The sequence below is a fragment of the Phascolarctos cinereus genome, unplaced genomic scaffold, assembly GCF_003287225.1.
Source record: "Phascolarctos cinereus isolate Bilbo 61053 unplaced genomic scaffold, phaCin_HiC Scaffold_726;HRSCAF=1367, whole genome shotgun sequence".
NCBI classification, from domain to species: Eukaryota; Metazoa; Chordata; class Mammalia; order Diprotodontia; family Phascolarctidae; genus Phascolarctos; species Phascolarctos cinereus.
In genome coordinates, this window is record NW_027556098.1 from 88829105 (window position 1) to 88846572 (window position 17468).

General features: G+C 35.2%; 1 protein-coding gene across 5 annotated transcripts in view; it reads right to left on the reverse strand.

The window, feature by feature from the left end:
* The window catches only part of SENP7 (SUMO specific peptidase 7), a 158889-nt gene that overhangs the window by 49747 nt on the left and 91674 nt on the right, over nt 1-17468 (reverse strand). For all 5 annotated transcript variants that reach the window (XM_020999860.2, XM_020999859.2, XM_020999856.2 and 2 more), the window contains 5 exons: nt 14753-14899; nt 8008-8041; nt 5355-5534; nt 3598-3863; nt 1469-1605 (listed from right to left, as the gene is read on the reverse strand). In XM_020999860.2, the coding sequence (XP_020855519.1) occupies nt 1469-1605; nt 3598-3863; nt 5355-5534; nt 8008-8041; nt 14753-14899 (764 nt within the window). The remainder of the gene's footprint in view (nt 1-1468; nt 1606-3597; nt 3864-5354; nt 5535-8007; nt 8042-14752; nt 14900-17468) is intronic.

The following is a 17468-nucleotide window of genomic DNA, read 5'->3' on the forward strand; positions in this document are numbered from 1 at the left end:
ACTGACAAATTGTTTCCTAAAGTGCAGATAAGACCATGACACTCCCTTTCTCAATAAACAGCAGTGGCTCCCTATTACCTTTAGGATGTAATATAAACTCTGATAAGAATGTAAAGTCCTTCACAACCTGGTGCTGACATATCTTTTAGCAATTCTTATATATTACTACTTTTCATGAACACTATAGTTGAACCGAAATGGCTCTAATATTGTTCTTCATGTACAACACTCTATTTCCTGTCTCCATCTCCATACCTCTGTATTGTCTGCCCCATGCCTAAAATGTGCTCCCTCCACACTTCTGCCTCTAAGAATCCTTAGTTTCCCTCAAAATTCAGCTCAAACATCACCTTCTCCATTAAGCCTCTCAGTCTCTCCCAACTACTAGTGCCCTCCATTCCTAAGTACTTTATATTTATTTGTTATATAATTATGCTGTATATACTTATATATGTATATACTATTTCCTTCGTGAGAACTTAAGGTCTGTCTGAGTATAAATGGGGGGGTGCTAATTTGCTGCTAATCCAGTATTTAGTGCAATGGCTGGTATACAGTAGGTGCTTGAAAATGCTTGTCTGATTGATTTGCATCTAATTTAATTTTGACCCTAATGAGCCCTAAGAAAAACAAGAAAATCTAAAAACTCCATATGTTGATGCTATACTTTGCTATAACTTTAATTATATAAATTATATATATTAATTAATTATGTAATAATATATTATACATGATAGAAAAAAACTGAGAAAAAAAAGATCATGCAGGAGAACTAAAGGTTAAATTCCCAGTTCCTTAGGTATTCTCCCTATTGCATCAGCATGAAAACCCAACTGAAGGCTGAACAAAATAACAGTTCTAATACTATTTGGAAGGATTCAAAGAATCTTAAACCAGGACACTATTGTGTTTTTTCTATCACAGGTTCAAATGTGGAACGTTTAATATGCAAAGCTAAAAATCACAAAACCACTTTCATTCAAATCTGACTTGAAATTTTTCTCAAAAGATTAACCCTGCCAAATATGAAATATATATAATTACCGCTCATTTTTGAGTTAACAAAAAACTAAGCAAAGCCACACCTTTTAGGGGTGGGGTGAGGGTAGGGGAGGCAACTGGGGTAAAGCGACTTGCTCAGGGCCACACAGCTAGTAAGTGTCTGAGGCCAGATTTAAACTTAGGTTCTCCCAACTCCAGGGCTGGTGCTCTCTCCATTGTGCCACCTAGCTGCCCCACAACTTTTTAAAAGTGTTTATTTTCACCTTCTCATAAATCAAAAGAGGAACAAAATTGCCAAAACATGATTTCACTTTTGGAAAAAGTATTAGTCTGAGAAATTTCAATTCAAAAGACAATATTTCCAAAATTGGATAGTAAAAAGCAGGCATGGTAATGGAAACTGCTTTTTACAACCTTAAGCATTGTGCTCACCTAATACAAACAGGATAAGACATTGAGTACATACTTTTTAATTGGTCCAGTGTTTTTTACTTCTTTCCATTCATTATCATCTGGATTCGATGTAATAGAAAGTGAATAGCAACCACTACCCCTCTTCTGCAAAAGGGTATAGCTAGGCTTGGTTATATTGGTATTTGAGGCCTGACAAAAATAAACAGCAAGAACAAAGTTGTCTTTATGACTGTGTATGAATAGAAACATGTTAAATCTAGAAAATACAAAATCAAAACAAAACCCAGAATATATAAGATGAAGATACCTATCTGAGTTAGTACTATATTAATAATATAGGATATATCTATATCTACATATATTTGGCAAAGTAAAAACAAACTAAAAAAATTCTTGAGATTCAAATCCTGGCTCTAACTTTTATTTGTGGGGTAATGATGAACAAAATAGTTTCTCTGAGACTTAAGTTTCATAATCTATAAAAATAAATGGACAATTAACACCAGAACAATCTACCTTAGAGGGCTGTTGTTAGGAAAAGAGTTTGTAATCCTTAAAACATTCCATAAATGCAAATCGTCATAATCATCACTATAAGTAGAAACAATTCCATAAGGAGAGCTTTTGTAGAAGGGAGGCATTTTGTTACAATGGAAAGAGTGCCACAATCAAAGTCAGAAGACCTAAGTTCAAATGTCAACTATGCTACTTACCACTTGTTAACTGTGACAAGAGGGTAAGTGATTCACCCAGGGTCACACAGTCCATATGTTCAAGACACAGCACCTAAACTTAAATCTTCTTGTCTTCAAGATGGGCTCTCCCTATTCACTATAACACACTGCCTCTACCTTGTTTTTACATAAGAAAAAACAAACCACTGGCTGGTAGTTCAGCTAGAGCACATACAGCTAATAAGGGCAAGGTGATGATTTAAATTATAGATCACTTGAGTTCACTCAGTCCACAGCCACAGATTATCCCATACTTGAAAAACTACTGCCACAAAAATAAACCAGAATGTAAATGAATTAGCTCAGACTCATTGCCACTATGGAACAGAAAACATAAAAGCATATGGTGGGTGAGTACTGTCATTTATAGCATAGGATTAGATAGATTCTGCAAATGTATATAAATCAAATACTATTTAAATGTACCAGAGGAGCTATTTAAATTCTACAGTAAACACATTTCAAAGTAAACACACATTTTTAATACAAATTTATCATTTCCCTTAATTTACCTGCTTTAAAGGTTCAAATTTAAACATTATGGTGGTTGGGAGTTTTCTGGTTTTGTTTTGGGTTTTTTGTTGTTGTTGTTATTTTATAAAGGATCTTGATTTGATATAAGGGAAGATATCCTACAACAGCATTTTTAAAATCTAGAATAAATTCTAGCAAAAGTAAAATCTCACTTTCTGGAAGTCATTTGGTTTCTTTTTATTTCTTCCTTCATTTCTTTTTTTCTTTTATTCAATGGGGAGGAGTACAAGGGAGAGAAAATAGATGCTTATTAATTGAAAAAATTAAGTTTTAAAAAGAAAAACAAACTTTTCTTGTTTATTAAAATGAGAATAATGAACTTAGTGTGAGGATCCAAAATGGCCTTGAAAAAAATGATGAAGAAATACAGTTAGATGGTCAACGAACTTAATAGAATGAAAAGTGTGGGCACAAGAAGGCATGCATGCCTTCTGAATGAACACGAAGTCACTCTACTAGGGGCCAAACCTCACTGTCTTCTGATCATTCTACTTCAAGTTTAAGCTGCCATATGAGTTGCCCTGCTTCATGCTATGCTAGAATTGCTACCCCCCAAAAAAAAAAAAGTGGCCTAAGTAAAATAATGGTCTGGAAAGCTTCAAAAAGGTTAGGGCAGATTTAGGGTCTTTGATATTCCAGATTATAAAAAGAGGGAAGTCTTTTGTCCCTCACCCTATTCATGTAGTCTCCCATAGGTTCTCTAGTCCAAAAGAATCAGATTGCAGAAGCAGCTACCTATAATTCTACGTATTTTCTTCTTTGGAGGTATGAATAAGTAAGCAACATTGACACATAAATAATGTTTACCTGGAGAAGCAGAGAAATGGGTATCTTCCACTAGTATTTGAAAAGTGGCTTAATTTCTCTTATAAAGCTCTTTTTATTCATAAAATTATCTTAGACATGCACTGACCTGAGAGGGAGATTCTGCCTTTGTTTCAACAGCAGCCACAGGGAAATGGCAATATTTTGATGAGGAACAATAATAATCAATAAAAGAACTTTCTTTTGCAGATAAGCCCTGAAGCAAAGAAAGAGCTTGGTTCCAAGGCAGTGGATGGCAAAGGTCTAACGATCTCGTTTTCCTGCTCACTTCTGCCATCACCTCATTCAGTTTGTCCTCTTCCTCTTCTGAAACTGGTTTGCTCAACTCAAGGAATATGAATTCATCAGATTTAGCTAGAAAAGAAAGAATTGCCCATTTTTCATTTCATTTCTCACTGAAACTCTTGACAAATATTAGATGGCAAACAACAGTATAAACTGCGATGTCTAGTTTAGATGATGTTCATAAGGCTACAAGAAATCATTAGTAAAATTTTAACAAAACTCATACCACTTGGTCACCCTATTGTTTTAACTGTACTATTGAAGAAATTGCTAATGTAACCACAATATTGCCAAGTTTCTCTTTATTTTTCCCCTATCAATTAAGAATGCATCCAAGCCACAAAGTGCTTCAACAGCAATCTCTCATTTGAAAGAAATTCTTCCTGAACTTTCTCTTTCTCATATGTTATTTCAATTCTTAATCCTTTGAATGAGTCTGTAGGTATCAAGGGCAAGAGGTAGGACTGAGTGATTAACAGTTTGCATTGGCTTCATGAAAAATAAAACTATGCTCACTACTGATAATTCTGAACAGCTGGTCAGCAATTATTTCTCAAACTTCTTTACATCTCTTTTTCTAGTGAACTCCGCTTTCATAGTATCATAGATTTAGAACTAGAATAGATCTTAGACATGATTTAAACCAATCCCTTTAATTTACAAATAAGGATACTAAGACCTAAAGAGGTGATGTATAAGAGCTGGTATTTGAACCCAGATTTTTTGACTCCCTATCAAGTGCTTTTTTCCAGACAACTATATTATTAGTCAGAAAACCTGAGTTCAAATGAAAGTCTCAATACCTGCTGGCTACAACACCACAGAAAAATTATTTTGCTTCAGTTTCCGAATCTGTAAAATATGGAAAACAATACTATCTACTTCATAGGACAATAAAGAAATAACTTCATAAGCCTCAATCCATTATATGAGTATTCATCATTATTCTTTCCCTTTTGCCTCTCTTGGGTTGAAGGTACAAGGCTATCAGATTTCCCACTGAGTCTCCCACCCTATGTGTGAGGACACTACCTCAGGCAGCAATAGTGGCCTGGTCTTTCTTTTGTAAAAATTTAAAGGGTCTTAAGGCCCCAATGTCAAAATAAAGGAAATCATTAAGGTAAACAGTGCACTTGAATCACTCCAAACCAACTACCTCTCTTACTTAGAAACACAGACAAATCCTTACTTTATTCATTGTCAATACTATCTTTCCAGAACCAAAGAAATTGTTGAAGAAATGAAGAAATGAAATTTAGCATGGATTAATTTTGTTCTTAGAAAATGGAAGTATGAATCTCAAAGACAAATAAAAGCTGTCTAGAATGGCAGCTAATTAACAGAATTCCAAATACAGATACTAAGAAAATCCACCTACCCCACACTTCAGTTTGGATCATAACTATCAGGAGGAATGATGTGAAAAATATAGAAAACTACCTATAGCATATAGTAATAAACCAAATAAGTAAACTGTTAAAAACAAAACTAGAAAAGGAGACTCAACTCTTTACAAGACTTCCCTGGATCTGTAGAATTTTAAATCTACCATATACTTACACAGCTGCCTTAAAACAGATTTCCCAAGTTGGTTTTCAATCATTTCTAGGTAATCTGAAGATGTCCAGAGGAAAATTATAGAATTTCTCCTTTTACAATGGTTGTTATCTTTATGTGTCCACAACCCAAACTTCTTTAAATGAATGGTATCCACTAACAAAGAAATCTTATTCAGAGACACTAAAGAGGACCAAAAAAAAAAGTTTTAAATTATACATCATACCATAATTTAAGAAATTAACCTATTTAGGAAGTTAACCATATCTATTTCAAGGGACTCCCTATTATTTACTCCTCAGCCTAGAAGTTAATGTACTTCCCAATCTGGGTCCAAATGACCTTCTCAGCCCTATTTTACATTACTACCCTTTATGAATTTTATGTTAAAAAACAATATTACCTTGCTGGTCCTGCATTCAGAATTCCACATTCCACTTCAGGCATTCATTCACAGAAGTCACTCCCCAACCCCCATTCTTGGAATGTAATCTGCTCCTCCCACCTCATCTCTGCCTTTCTCAACTTATCTTCCTAAAAGACTTAACTAGGGATTGTTAATATTCTTTCCCTCTTCAAATTACCTTATATTTTCTTATATGTGAACATGTTATGTCCTCTAGTAGAATGTAAGCTCCTTAAGAGAAGGGACTATTTTAAAGTGTTTGTCTCAGTATCCCCAGGGCTTTATATATAGAAGAATTTTAATAAATATTAACTGAATTTCTGAGCTTTACCTTAAGGATGTGAAACTAAATACAAGCAGGAATGTCATATCAAAATCAGGAAGAGGTATAGTAATTAACCATTAATTGTACTTAAACCTTAGGGGTCTAATTTCTTAAAATATGCAATTACTATTATAATTTATTAAAAAGGAAAACTGGAGAAAAGGTTCCTTAGGTTAAAAACTTAAACCATATAAATCCCTCACTTGGAGCTATGATCTGAAAAGCTGAAAAGGGTCAAGTGCCATTAGTAAGAACCATGAAGCAGTATTAGCGATTCAGAAGCCAATCAAAACTCAATTAATATTTAGTGAATTACTGGTAATTATTAGTAAGGGTGGCATCTTTTGTAACAAATCATGAAGAGCAATAAATTTCAGGATAAACTGACATTAAATCTCCCAGGTAATAACTCTTTCATAGCTATCAGTTACTATTTTCCCTCTTCATTCCTTCTATACTAAATTTTTCCAAGTGTGACTTTTCTAAAAACTTTAATGCTTACATCACAGAATACTAATAATATACTGAAACGTTCTAATATTTGTCAATTAATTTTTATCTTCTAAACTACTAAAGTTGAGATACCTCATAGTAATTTATTGTATTGCCCTAATTAGGCCTCTTAATATGTTTACTTAATACGATATAAAATATTGTGAAGGCTGACTTTCTAAACATCAGCATCATTACCCTGAATCATTATTTCCACTTTCTGTGGAGTTCTGTGGAAATAAATTTATACTTACAGCCTTTGCTTCTATTTTCACTGTTAGAATAGAGGCATTCTCTTCTATTGCTCCTGTTTAAAATAAACCTCACCTCATTATCCTAATCAATTCTCCTTCAACCTCAGGTGAAAGTATCACCTCTCTAACCTGTATTCTTTTTTGCAATGTCAGTATATATTGTAGTAGTTTTTTGAATGAAAAATAAAATGCTCTAGATTGCCTGAGCATGAGTTTGAGATGAATTTCCCAGCCTATCTTTCATTACTTCAATGTCTAAAGGATCTGTAATTTTATCAGTCTGAACATTCTCTACTAACAAAGATACCAATCCCTCTGTAATTCAGTAGTTGGTCTTGAAGAGTTACAGTAGCCAAAACCATCAGCTAACCTAATTATGAGCCTCATCAAACCTAGCTTTCTGATTCTAGGAGCACAGACATATAACGAATCACTGGGCTCATACTCAAAGTCTTCCAAGATTGGTAGAACTTGCCAAGATTTCTGCTCCACTGATATAACCCTGAAAAGCCAAGATCTCCTTATCAAACTAGAAATAATATAAAATTATACCTCATTAGTCCACTATTACAGATCTCCACAAATTCCTATACCTTAAAATACTGTTTTATAATGTTCACTACTCCCCCCAAGCTTCTCCCTATGTAAGTTTTCCTTTGATATACATCCATTTTCACATGTCCAAGCAATTCCATTTTTTTAAGTTTTCCATTAGAGCTTTAGTTCAATTACTCCCAGGAAAAGCACAATGAGCTGACTTGCCATTATTTGTCATAATACTAATTATATATATACATATATATATATATATATACACACACATATATACATACATATATATGCATATATATATATACATATATACATGGAGAGAGAGAGAGAGAGAGAGAGAGAGAGAGTGCGCACTGTTTTGAGAATAGTTTTAGTATTTTAAAGACATTTTCAAAATCAGTAATGCTGAAACTGCTGAACACTACAAAGCTAACTTTGGTCTGTATATTACTAAAGTTTTTAGTTATGCTGAAGTGGCCACAATGAAAAGCAATTAGGAACAAAAAAAAGTACTCGGAAAAAAACCAAAATGATTTAAAATATTTTCAAAGAAAATTGGCAGAAATAGCTTATTTTATGCACAGAATTACAGTGAAGAGAGTAGGTCATAAAGAAGTAATTGCTTACCTTGAAATGGAATCTTTATATACTTTGTTGTGAACTTAAAGGAAAATTAAAAAGTAAAAGTTAGTTTTGCCAAGTTGCTACTTATAACAGTTTTCAAAATTTTTTTCTTTTTCAAATCATAAACTCATATCCTATAGCCTGTACTATAAAAATTATGTCCCTTTATCAGCCAACCAAGTAAATGTTCTAATTTGAAATTTTCATGTCATAAATATTTAAGAATCATATAATCTATTTCTCATATGCTCAGTTTTAAAGCCAATAACTTAAGTCAAAAAATGTAGGTAGTCTCAATGAACATTAAATTACAATAATACCTTACTTTATGTACAAAATTGTACTTGGTTGGTACAGAAATGAAGAAACTAGGATTCCTTATCAGAATAGAAAGAATATAATATTCTACCTAATTTAAGCCACTGTTATATCTAACCCCCCAAGATCTTATGAATTTCAAAACACTGCTTTACCCTTCCCCGCATGCTTTTCCCTTATTTTTTTTTGAGACACTTGCTATTTTTTAATTCCTTTGTCTAAACCATTACTTTTCTAAAACTTCACCAAAATTTTATTTCCATTATTCTCAGAAAATACTGTCCCATTGTGGAAATTTGGCTATGAATTTTGTACAATTAGAAATGATGAATTTGCACTCATCCATTCACATTCTCTCATGATCAACAAATTTGTGAGATGCCTGGCCAAGATTTGTAATGAATTTGGAATAGTACAAAGCAACGTGGTCCCTACTCAAGGTTCAAATTCACAAAGCTGGCCCCCAGATTAATGTGCTCTGACCAATCAAACTAGTAAGAGATTTCAAAAAAAAACAGAAAAAAAAAATTCAGTGAAGTACTGGGCTTCCTACATTTATAAAATAAATAAATTTGCAATAGTACAAACCATTAATCATTATTACCTTTCAAATTATATTTCTCAAAAAAAATCCATTATCTTTGTTTTCCTACTCTATGTACCCGTAGTATGGATTTGTCAAATTAGATAATTCATACTCCTTTGGTACAAGTCAACTACGATCTAGTGTAGAAAGGTTGCTTTGCTTACTATTTAAGTAGTAAACCATGGGAGGAAAATATATGATAGTTTGTATACATTGGCTATAGATTTTGGCAAAAAAGATCCAATTAAAGTCAAATAAACTTTTTTTTATTCTGGTACTTTCAAAGAACTGTTATTTACATTTATCCCAAAGTGTGTCATTTCTTGCCAAAACTTAAGAAAGTGGATTTCTAAGACAAAATTCTTAAAATGACTGTACTTTATAGCAAATGGAGCAAAGTCTAAAGCTACTGCTAAAATGTTTTTAATGAGCCTATAGACTTATAAAACACATTTTGGTGACAATTAATTTGTTTTTCTCATAAAGAATATATTTTTACTGAAAGTTTTATGTTGCAATGAATATAACATAGAAATATAAGGCTGGTCCTAGGTAAAAAAAAAAATGAGAAGCATGCCTCCCCTTTTTATGCCCTTTTTCACATGCTGTGGGTGTGAAACTACAAACCCTTAAGCACTTTTACCCTCTACCACTGGGATTGACAGTATATCAACCTCTTAAACGGACAAGATTTCCATCTTCATTTTACCTCAGCCACACAAAGGTATTGTTATGCCCTTGATCTGACCATTCCTCATGATTGTTCCACCTCCATTGATCCCAAACTCTTAAATCGTTCTCTCTGACTATCCTTTAATCTCTCCTTTTGCTTCATCTCTACTAAACCTATTTTTCATCCTCTTCATGACATTCAGGCCCTATTCTCCCAAACCATCACCCCTATTCTAATTTCTCCTCCCTCAGTTCAAAATTTTTACCCTGTAGTAAATCAGTTCAACCCAAAGCTATCTTGAACTCCTTGCCTCTTTGTCCTATCATCAGTCACATCTTGCCAAACCCCAACCATGAATTATTACCATTTACTGCAATCCTAAAAACATACTGCTAAATGTTTCTTAGAAAAGTCACATAATTGTGCTTACAGGAACCACTACAAATATATGTTTTCCAATCTTTTCCCCCCTGTTTATACTTCTCTCTCTCCTTTCACTCTATCCTTCCTCACCAGTTTTGCTTCTGATCCCCACTTCCCTCAATCTATCCTCTCTTCTATCAGCTCCCCTTTTTCTTTCCCCTTTCTCCTCCTACTTCCCTACAGGGTAAGATAGATTTTTATACTCAACTGAGTGTGTATGTTATTCCCTCTTTTAGCTAAATCCGATGACAGTAAGGTTCAAACAATGCTCACCTCTTCCCTTCTTTCCCTCTACTGGAATAGGTCTTTTTTGTGCCTCTTCATGTGATATAATTTACTCTATTCTGCCTCTCTCTTTCCTCTTCTCCCAGTACAATACTTTTTTTCACCCCTTAATTTTTTTTATGTCACCACATAAAAGCCAACTTATATCCATACCCTCTGTCTAGGTATACTATGTATACTCCTTCTAACCACCCTGATAGAGAGATACAGTTCTCAAGAGTTTATGTTTTCCAATCTCAACTTGGCCCTTACTGCTACATGGCAATCCTTTTATTCTTCTCTAATTGACTATCACACAGTAACTATTCCAAATTTTCTCCTCAGTTCTCCAACTTCCTATAAAACCTTCTCTCCTCTCACCAATAGGATCTCACCTACTTTATTCAGAAAACAGAAACCATTCATCTCCATTTATTACCATGGCTTAGTTGCATTCCCCTCTGACCTTGTAGTCCCCTTTTCTCATTTATGAGTTCTTCCCAGAACCTCCATTTTGAGGAACCAATGTCTTACATTCTTTAGGCTTAGCCACCATGCTCCCATGAGGGTACCTCCTCTTTCCTCCTTCCCCAGCTTTTCAGCTCCCTTTTAAGTGTCATCTTCTTTTATTAAGGAGCTCAGAAGCTCCTTAAAAGCAGGGATTGTCTTTCTTTTTGCTTGTATTTGTATTACCAAAATTTAACATGGTGCACACAGTAAACATCTGATAAATGCTTGTTGACTTGACTTGATAAGCTCCCTGTTCTCCATTCCATAGTTCAAAACTCACCATTCCCCACCCTCTCCCTCCTTGCTCTAGTTGCTGAAGTTCTAGTTGCTAAAGAAGAGGGTAGGTCTTTTCTATACCAAGCCTAATCCCTCCACTTGAGCTCTAGATCACATCCTCTCCAGCTCTCCTCCAGGCACTTGTCCCCTTGATCATTAACATGTTTTTTTCTCATTTTCATTCCCTTTTGTCCATTGGCTCCTCCATCACCACATACAAAGATTCCCAGGTGTCCTCCATCCAAAAAAAAAAACTTCCCTAGACCCTGACATTCCCTCAAGCTATTGCTCACAAAGCAGATCTACACAATCTGCCTGAATACAGGATAAGACCCATAATGGATCAGCTAAGTCCTCAGGGATAACTGCCATCAGTACAGTCAAGGTTCAGTCCAAAAAGCAGGTGAAAAGTACTAACATACAAGAGAAGCAATGTTTCTAATAGAACCAGAAGCATATGAAATACAACAGCCAGGTGAAGGCTGTTTCAGTAAGCAATTAACACAAAATTAGCAAAAGGGCAGAGGCAATATCAGAGTCCACAGATTAAGGGAGGCCGAGAGTAGCAAGGCAAAAATTAGCCCAATGTTTCCTAACTCAAAACTATGCTACAGACCAGCAAAACACTTAAATTCACTAACACAACTCATTACATTCTCCACTGCATCAATATGGTAGCTCAAAGGGTAAAGATTAAAATATGGAAAAAAGGCACCTGAGAGTGAGTGAAGTAAGGAAGATGAGGAGAAAAGATAAGACTAAAAAAAAGTAGCAGGTTTTACAAAATAAGTACCTTGAGCAGCGTAAGTCTGGGGTCTAAGGCGGTTCACGTGAGCTGATACCAGTCTGTGGACTATGAGATAGGAGGTACTAATTGACACCACAATGGCAAGCACAAACTTTGAGTAACCTCACTAAGAGAAGCCTTCTTATGCTGACATAGGGAACAAAGTAGTGCTGCCAGTTCCCCATAATATTTCTACTGCTTGCTTCTGAACTTGTTCCTCTCAGCCTAGAGCCTGAGGCACTACCTGCTCTGGAACAACAAACTGGTGTGGGTCCCCTTCCACACTCTGCTCTGGATTTGTTACCCAGAACTAGAGAGTGGACAACAAAGCTGCCAGTTTGCACTTGTTCCCACATCCTGCTGAGTCTGGAACTTCCTCTTGCTCCCTGGAAGCTGGGGTGTTCTGCCCATGACCAGTCCTGGATACACCCCATCGCCAATGTCCACAAACCTCTCTGAGTCCCTATGGTGATCAGGGCTATAAAAATTATTCACTGTAACTTTTTCTTGGATTTTTTCCCACAAGGATGTGGTCTGGTGCATTTTCTAGATCTGTCTGGAGGAGTTAGGCTCCCTGCTCCGCATCCTACTCACCATCTGGACTTCCCTATATTTCTTGATGTCTAACAGTTGTTCATCATGTGGCACTAACCTTTATATATTTACTATTTTATATTATATTTAAACTACAAAGACCAGATTCACTCCCCTCACATTCCACTCCCTTGAAAGAAGGTATTAATTATATCCCTATTCATATCCATCCCTATCTTATATCACTTCTTAACCTTTCCCTTTCCCCCTTACCTAGCACCTTGTTTACATGCAGTAGGCATTCAATAAACATTAAATATTAATTGAAGATGAAATTGCATGTCTATGTTTTTCCCCAACAATTTTTTCTATTTCCTAATTCTTTTCTATTGACCTGATAGTACAACTTCTTGGACCTTTGCATGAAGTTAATAATAGCAGTCCAGGACTAACAGATATCTAATTCATTAATAATCCACATACACAAAAGAACTAAACACTCTGCCACCCAAAGGTCTTAAAGCCTTCAACACAGAAGCCTAGCTTGATTTCCTAGATAGAAGTTCTTAAGCTGGGATCCAGAAAACTTCCTTTTTTTGGTTTTCCTTTAGTTTAAGAATTGTATTTTGGTAGACTTGACATCTAGATATTTGCCTTGATCCTCTCCATTCAGATTTGGCTGAAAATATAGAGGTAATGAGATGGCTTAGTGAAGAGAGCTTTGGATCTTGAGTCAACCTCAGACAATTAAAGGTATCTGACCCTGGGCAAGTCATCTGACCTCTCTTGGCCTCAGTTTCCTCATCTTTAAAATGGTAGTAACAACAACAACACCTACCTTATAATAGCACCTACCTCCCAGGGGTGTTGTAAAAATAACATGAGATAATAATTGTAAATCAGTAATTATTATCAATAATAAACTATACCAGAGAGACAGTAAAAAAAAAATTGTATTTCAATACAATTGGTTTCCTTTGTAATTTTAATCTTTTTTGAGTCATGGACCCCTTTGGCAGTCTGGTGAAGCCAATGGACCCCTTCTCATAATAATGTTCTGAATGAAATTCAGAGAATTACAAAGGAAACAAAAAGTGAGTGAGAAAAAATAAGATGTAATTTTCCCCCCAAGTTGACAGACTCTGCGAAACCAAGCTAAGAATCCTTGATCTGAGGCAAAGAAGTTGCCATTAGACAACCATCTCCCACACCCACTGCTCCCCTCTGTACTGTATGTTCCCTGACTCCACACTGCCTTCGAGGCAGTACTGATACAAATTCCTGCCACCTGGATAACCTCTTGGATTTTCCTACCCTGAAAATTCTGGCTTGACCCAGGAGGACACTGCTTATTGTTTAGGATCAGGATTTAGACCATGTCCTCCTTCCTTGCAAGGTTCTTATCATCAGGTCCAATAATTATTGGAATTCACTTGTACCAACCAAATCACAAGAGGCAGGGATGTGACAACTAAAGCAGTATTATGGTTCAAATACATTCAGGGTTTAATGGGCTTTTATGGACTAGCCTAGGAACCTTACCACCCTTTACATCTTCAGGAGGAAACACTTTCAGAGTTCCAGACAAAATAAATTACTTATAAATGAACTTTTACAACATTACCCACTCCTAAACTGAAGATTTCCACTACACCTAAGTGTTATAACTTAATTTGAGTTGTATAGTGCAAATGTCCAAGTTCAATATGGAACATCAAGAATTCTAAAATTGTCATGTCCTATTACTATACTTTTAAGATACTTTTGTTCTATGTAAAAAAAAAAATACAAAGTTTTTTTTTAGGGAATGTGTCAAAATTAGAGAATCAGAGAATTTTAGAAGGGATATCTTCTAGCCCATGTCTTCCAGCCCAACACCCTCATTTTACACACGAGAAAACTGGTAAACTGTTGTCCAAGGCCACAAAACTTTTTTAAAAAATCTCAAAATAACATAAAAAAAAAACAATAAAGGATGATATGCTTAAAAATAAAGGCAGTATGGCATAGTAGAAGAAAACTAGCCTTTCAGTTGGAGGAGAAGGGTCGCCATTTACAATTATGCCAGTTACTGGCTCTGTGGACTTAGGCAAATCGCCCAATTTTTCTGAGCCTCTGTTTCTTACCCTGGAACGTAAAGCACTTTGTAAATCTTAAATTTCTATGTAAATATATGCAATTGTTATAGTCTGAGTAATTAGAAATTATAAGAATTGAAAATGAGAGGACTGAAGATAGAAACAACTACTTTAAAAATCTAAAGCATCTGATAAAAATGAATCTCTAAATCCCTCTATTCCTATTTTTACTCAAAGAAATTCACAAATGTTTTGTTAGTGATCAGTTACAAAAAATATCTCAAGCTAAAAATACTTACAGTAACATAACCACTAGAAACTCCTTTTATGCTGCCAATGTAAATAGAGGCAAATGTAATATCCAAGTGTAGATTCATCTCATCACTGGGTATAATACAAGAAAAATTGTCCATGACAAGACTTTCTGGAAATACATTTGGTGAAACCTAGAAAGAAATAAAGGATAAAATGAACTACATTAAGTATTAAGTGAATATCAAATACTGAAAAAATTAATGTACATTTTCAGTTTTAAATGTCTTCTATTATACTCATTTTACTAATTCATTATTATGTAATGAATTAGCCTATATTTTCATCTAAAAAATTAAGTTAAGTTGAATCATTTCCAAGTTCTCTTCTAAGTAGAACTACAATTCTGCAATTTACCAATGCCTGCAATTTACATTGAGAAATAGTGAGTGGCAAATCAAACTACAATTTTGGTCAGCATCTTGCTCAGTAATAACAATTAGTTTACCTTGCAAAAAATTAAATGTTTTAAATAACTGTCCCTCCCAAAATGAATTCCATAGAGTAAAATAGTTCTTAAACTATATCTGATCTGAATCTAAATCAATGTCATTGAAATTAATGACTTCAGTTATCCACAGAGAAAAACCTCCCCCAAAAGGCTTAATTTATTTTTGGCATTCAGTTGTAATAGAGGTCCCCAACAAACCAAGATACACCTTCTGGTGAGCACAGGAGTGGTAACTGTGTGAACCTGAAACAGTTCCCGCAGTCATGCCAATCCTATTTGCTTTACCCATTATGATATCTGTATGCTTATTATTACCTACAGAGACAGATGCTGCTCATCATCACTTAAAGACTCAGATAATATGCTGCTCCTATTCAAACTTTTAACAGTTTTGTCCAAATTCTCTCTAGCAACATTACATTTTTTCAGGCTGACTTTCTCTGTATCCTCATCTGCCCAGCCTACACTCATATTCCCTTTCAGTGTATATATTAGACAAAATGTTTCCTGTACCAGAGCCGTGTGTAATACAGCCGCTAGCCCAGCTCACATTACCAGTACAGAAGTTCTTTACTATGATGATCCTTTTACTACTCTTACTCACAACAATTACGTGAAGAAAATAAAAGGCAAGAAACTAACCCCCATCACAGATGTCCACTGTGATAGACATGTATTAATCCCTCTTTCTCCATGCAAGTTAGGCTAATTTTCCTTTAAAAGCACTGAGTCCATCTCTTGAGTCTTAGTTGGCTCAGGGGACTCATCACTTCCTGATCACTTAAGCACAAAGGGGCCACAAAAAGCTCAAGAAGCTCTCAGATGCTTGGCTGGTGAATCAGGAAGAGAGCTTCCCTCAGCCTAATCAATTCAAGGGGTCCTCAATACCTATCCTTATTGAACAGCCTTCTCCTCCTACGGCTAAGTAAGTCTCTTTTTCGTTGTTGCTGAATGCTGAATAACCTATAAGCATCTATCTCACTTTGTTCCCAAATATAACGTAAACTATCAGGGGGTCGGTCTGAACAAGGCCCAGCTCAAAACATCAGCAATCAAATAGATGGATACTTTGGACTTTTTTTAAAAGATAGAATAAGTGGAGTCAAGAGAAAGAAAAGTTTCACTGGGTCTTCACAATTTGTAAGACATAATTAGAATGTTAAAATGACAAATCAGATTTTCTTATAATCCATGTACTGACATTAATACCTGGGGTGGGGAAGCTGTAAGGTATTTTAGCATCTTTCTTTCTTCTCACATGCACTGTTAGTGAAGATTTACAGTCCTTTAGTGAGGACCTCCATGACTGTAACTCTGGAGTGAATATATTCTCAGATTTCACAATACAAGAGATTTAATTATGTTCAATGTAGTACAAAAATGTTGTTATTCAGTCATTTTCAGTCAGGTTCAACTCTTTGTGATCCCATTTGGGGTTTTCTTGGCAGACAGATTCTGGAGTGGTTTATCATTTCCTTCTCCAGCTTATTTTACAGATGAGGAAACTGAGGCAAACAAGGTTAAGTGATTTACCCAGGATCACAAAGCTAGTAAGTGTCTGAGGCCAGATTTGAACTCAGTAAGATGAATCTTCTTGACTCCTGGCCTGGCATTCTATCCACTGTGCCACCTAGTTGCCCCTAAATAACATTAGTCAAATTTATCTCATCACTAATTGCAATAATAGAGGGAATTAAAGATCTTATTCCCATGAAGGTGACTGGTGCAAATTTTAGTATTTGGTGCTACTTGCTTCATTGTATTCATTCTCACATAGTAGTACTACTTAGTTTCTTGATTTGATGTCATTGCATACATCAACTTGCGTGCTACTAAGGAAGTATAATTCATTTAGAGGTTTTTAACTCAGTATGGTCAATTTAATTTTTTTATTGTAAATTGTTCAACTATATGCAAAAACAATTCACATGGATCCGTGATCTCACTGATTTGGATATTCACTTCAAAAATGCAGATTGCAACTCATCCACATCTGCCTATCTTGTGTTCCTCTTCTTGCCCATAAGTTCACCACAGGGGGTCCACTTAATGTACCAGAGGCCTTATTGAGGCTCTCCTAACAATGTAAAGATACCACAGAAGCATTAAATTTATTTACCTGTCTTCCCTCACTGTGTTCTTACTACAAGCCTAGTCCAAATTCTTTTCCCATTACATATTTTCCCAATGTCATTCTTTATTTCTCTTCTTTCAAGTTCCTCATTTATTATACGTTGCAGCCTTCTCACACC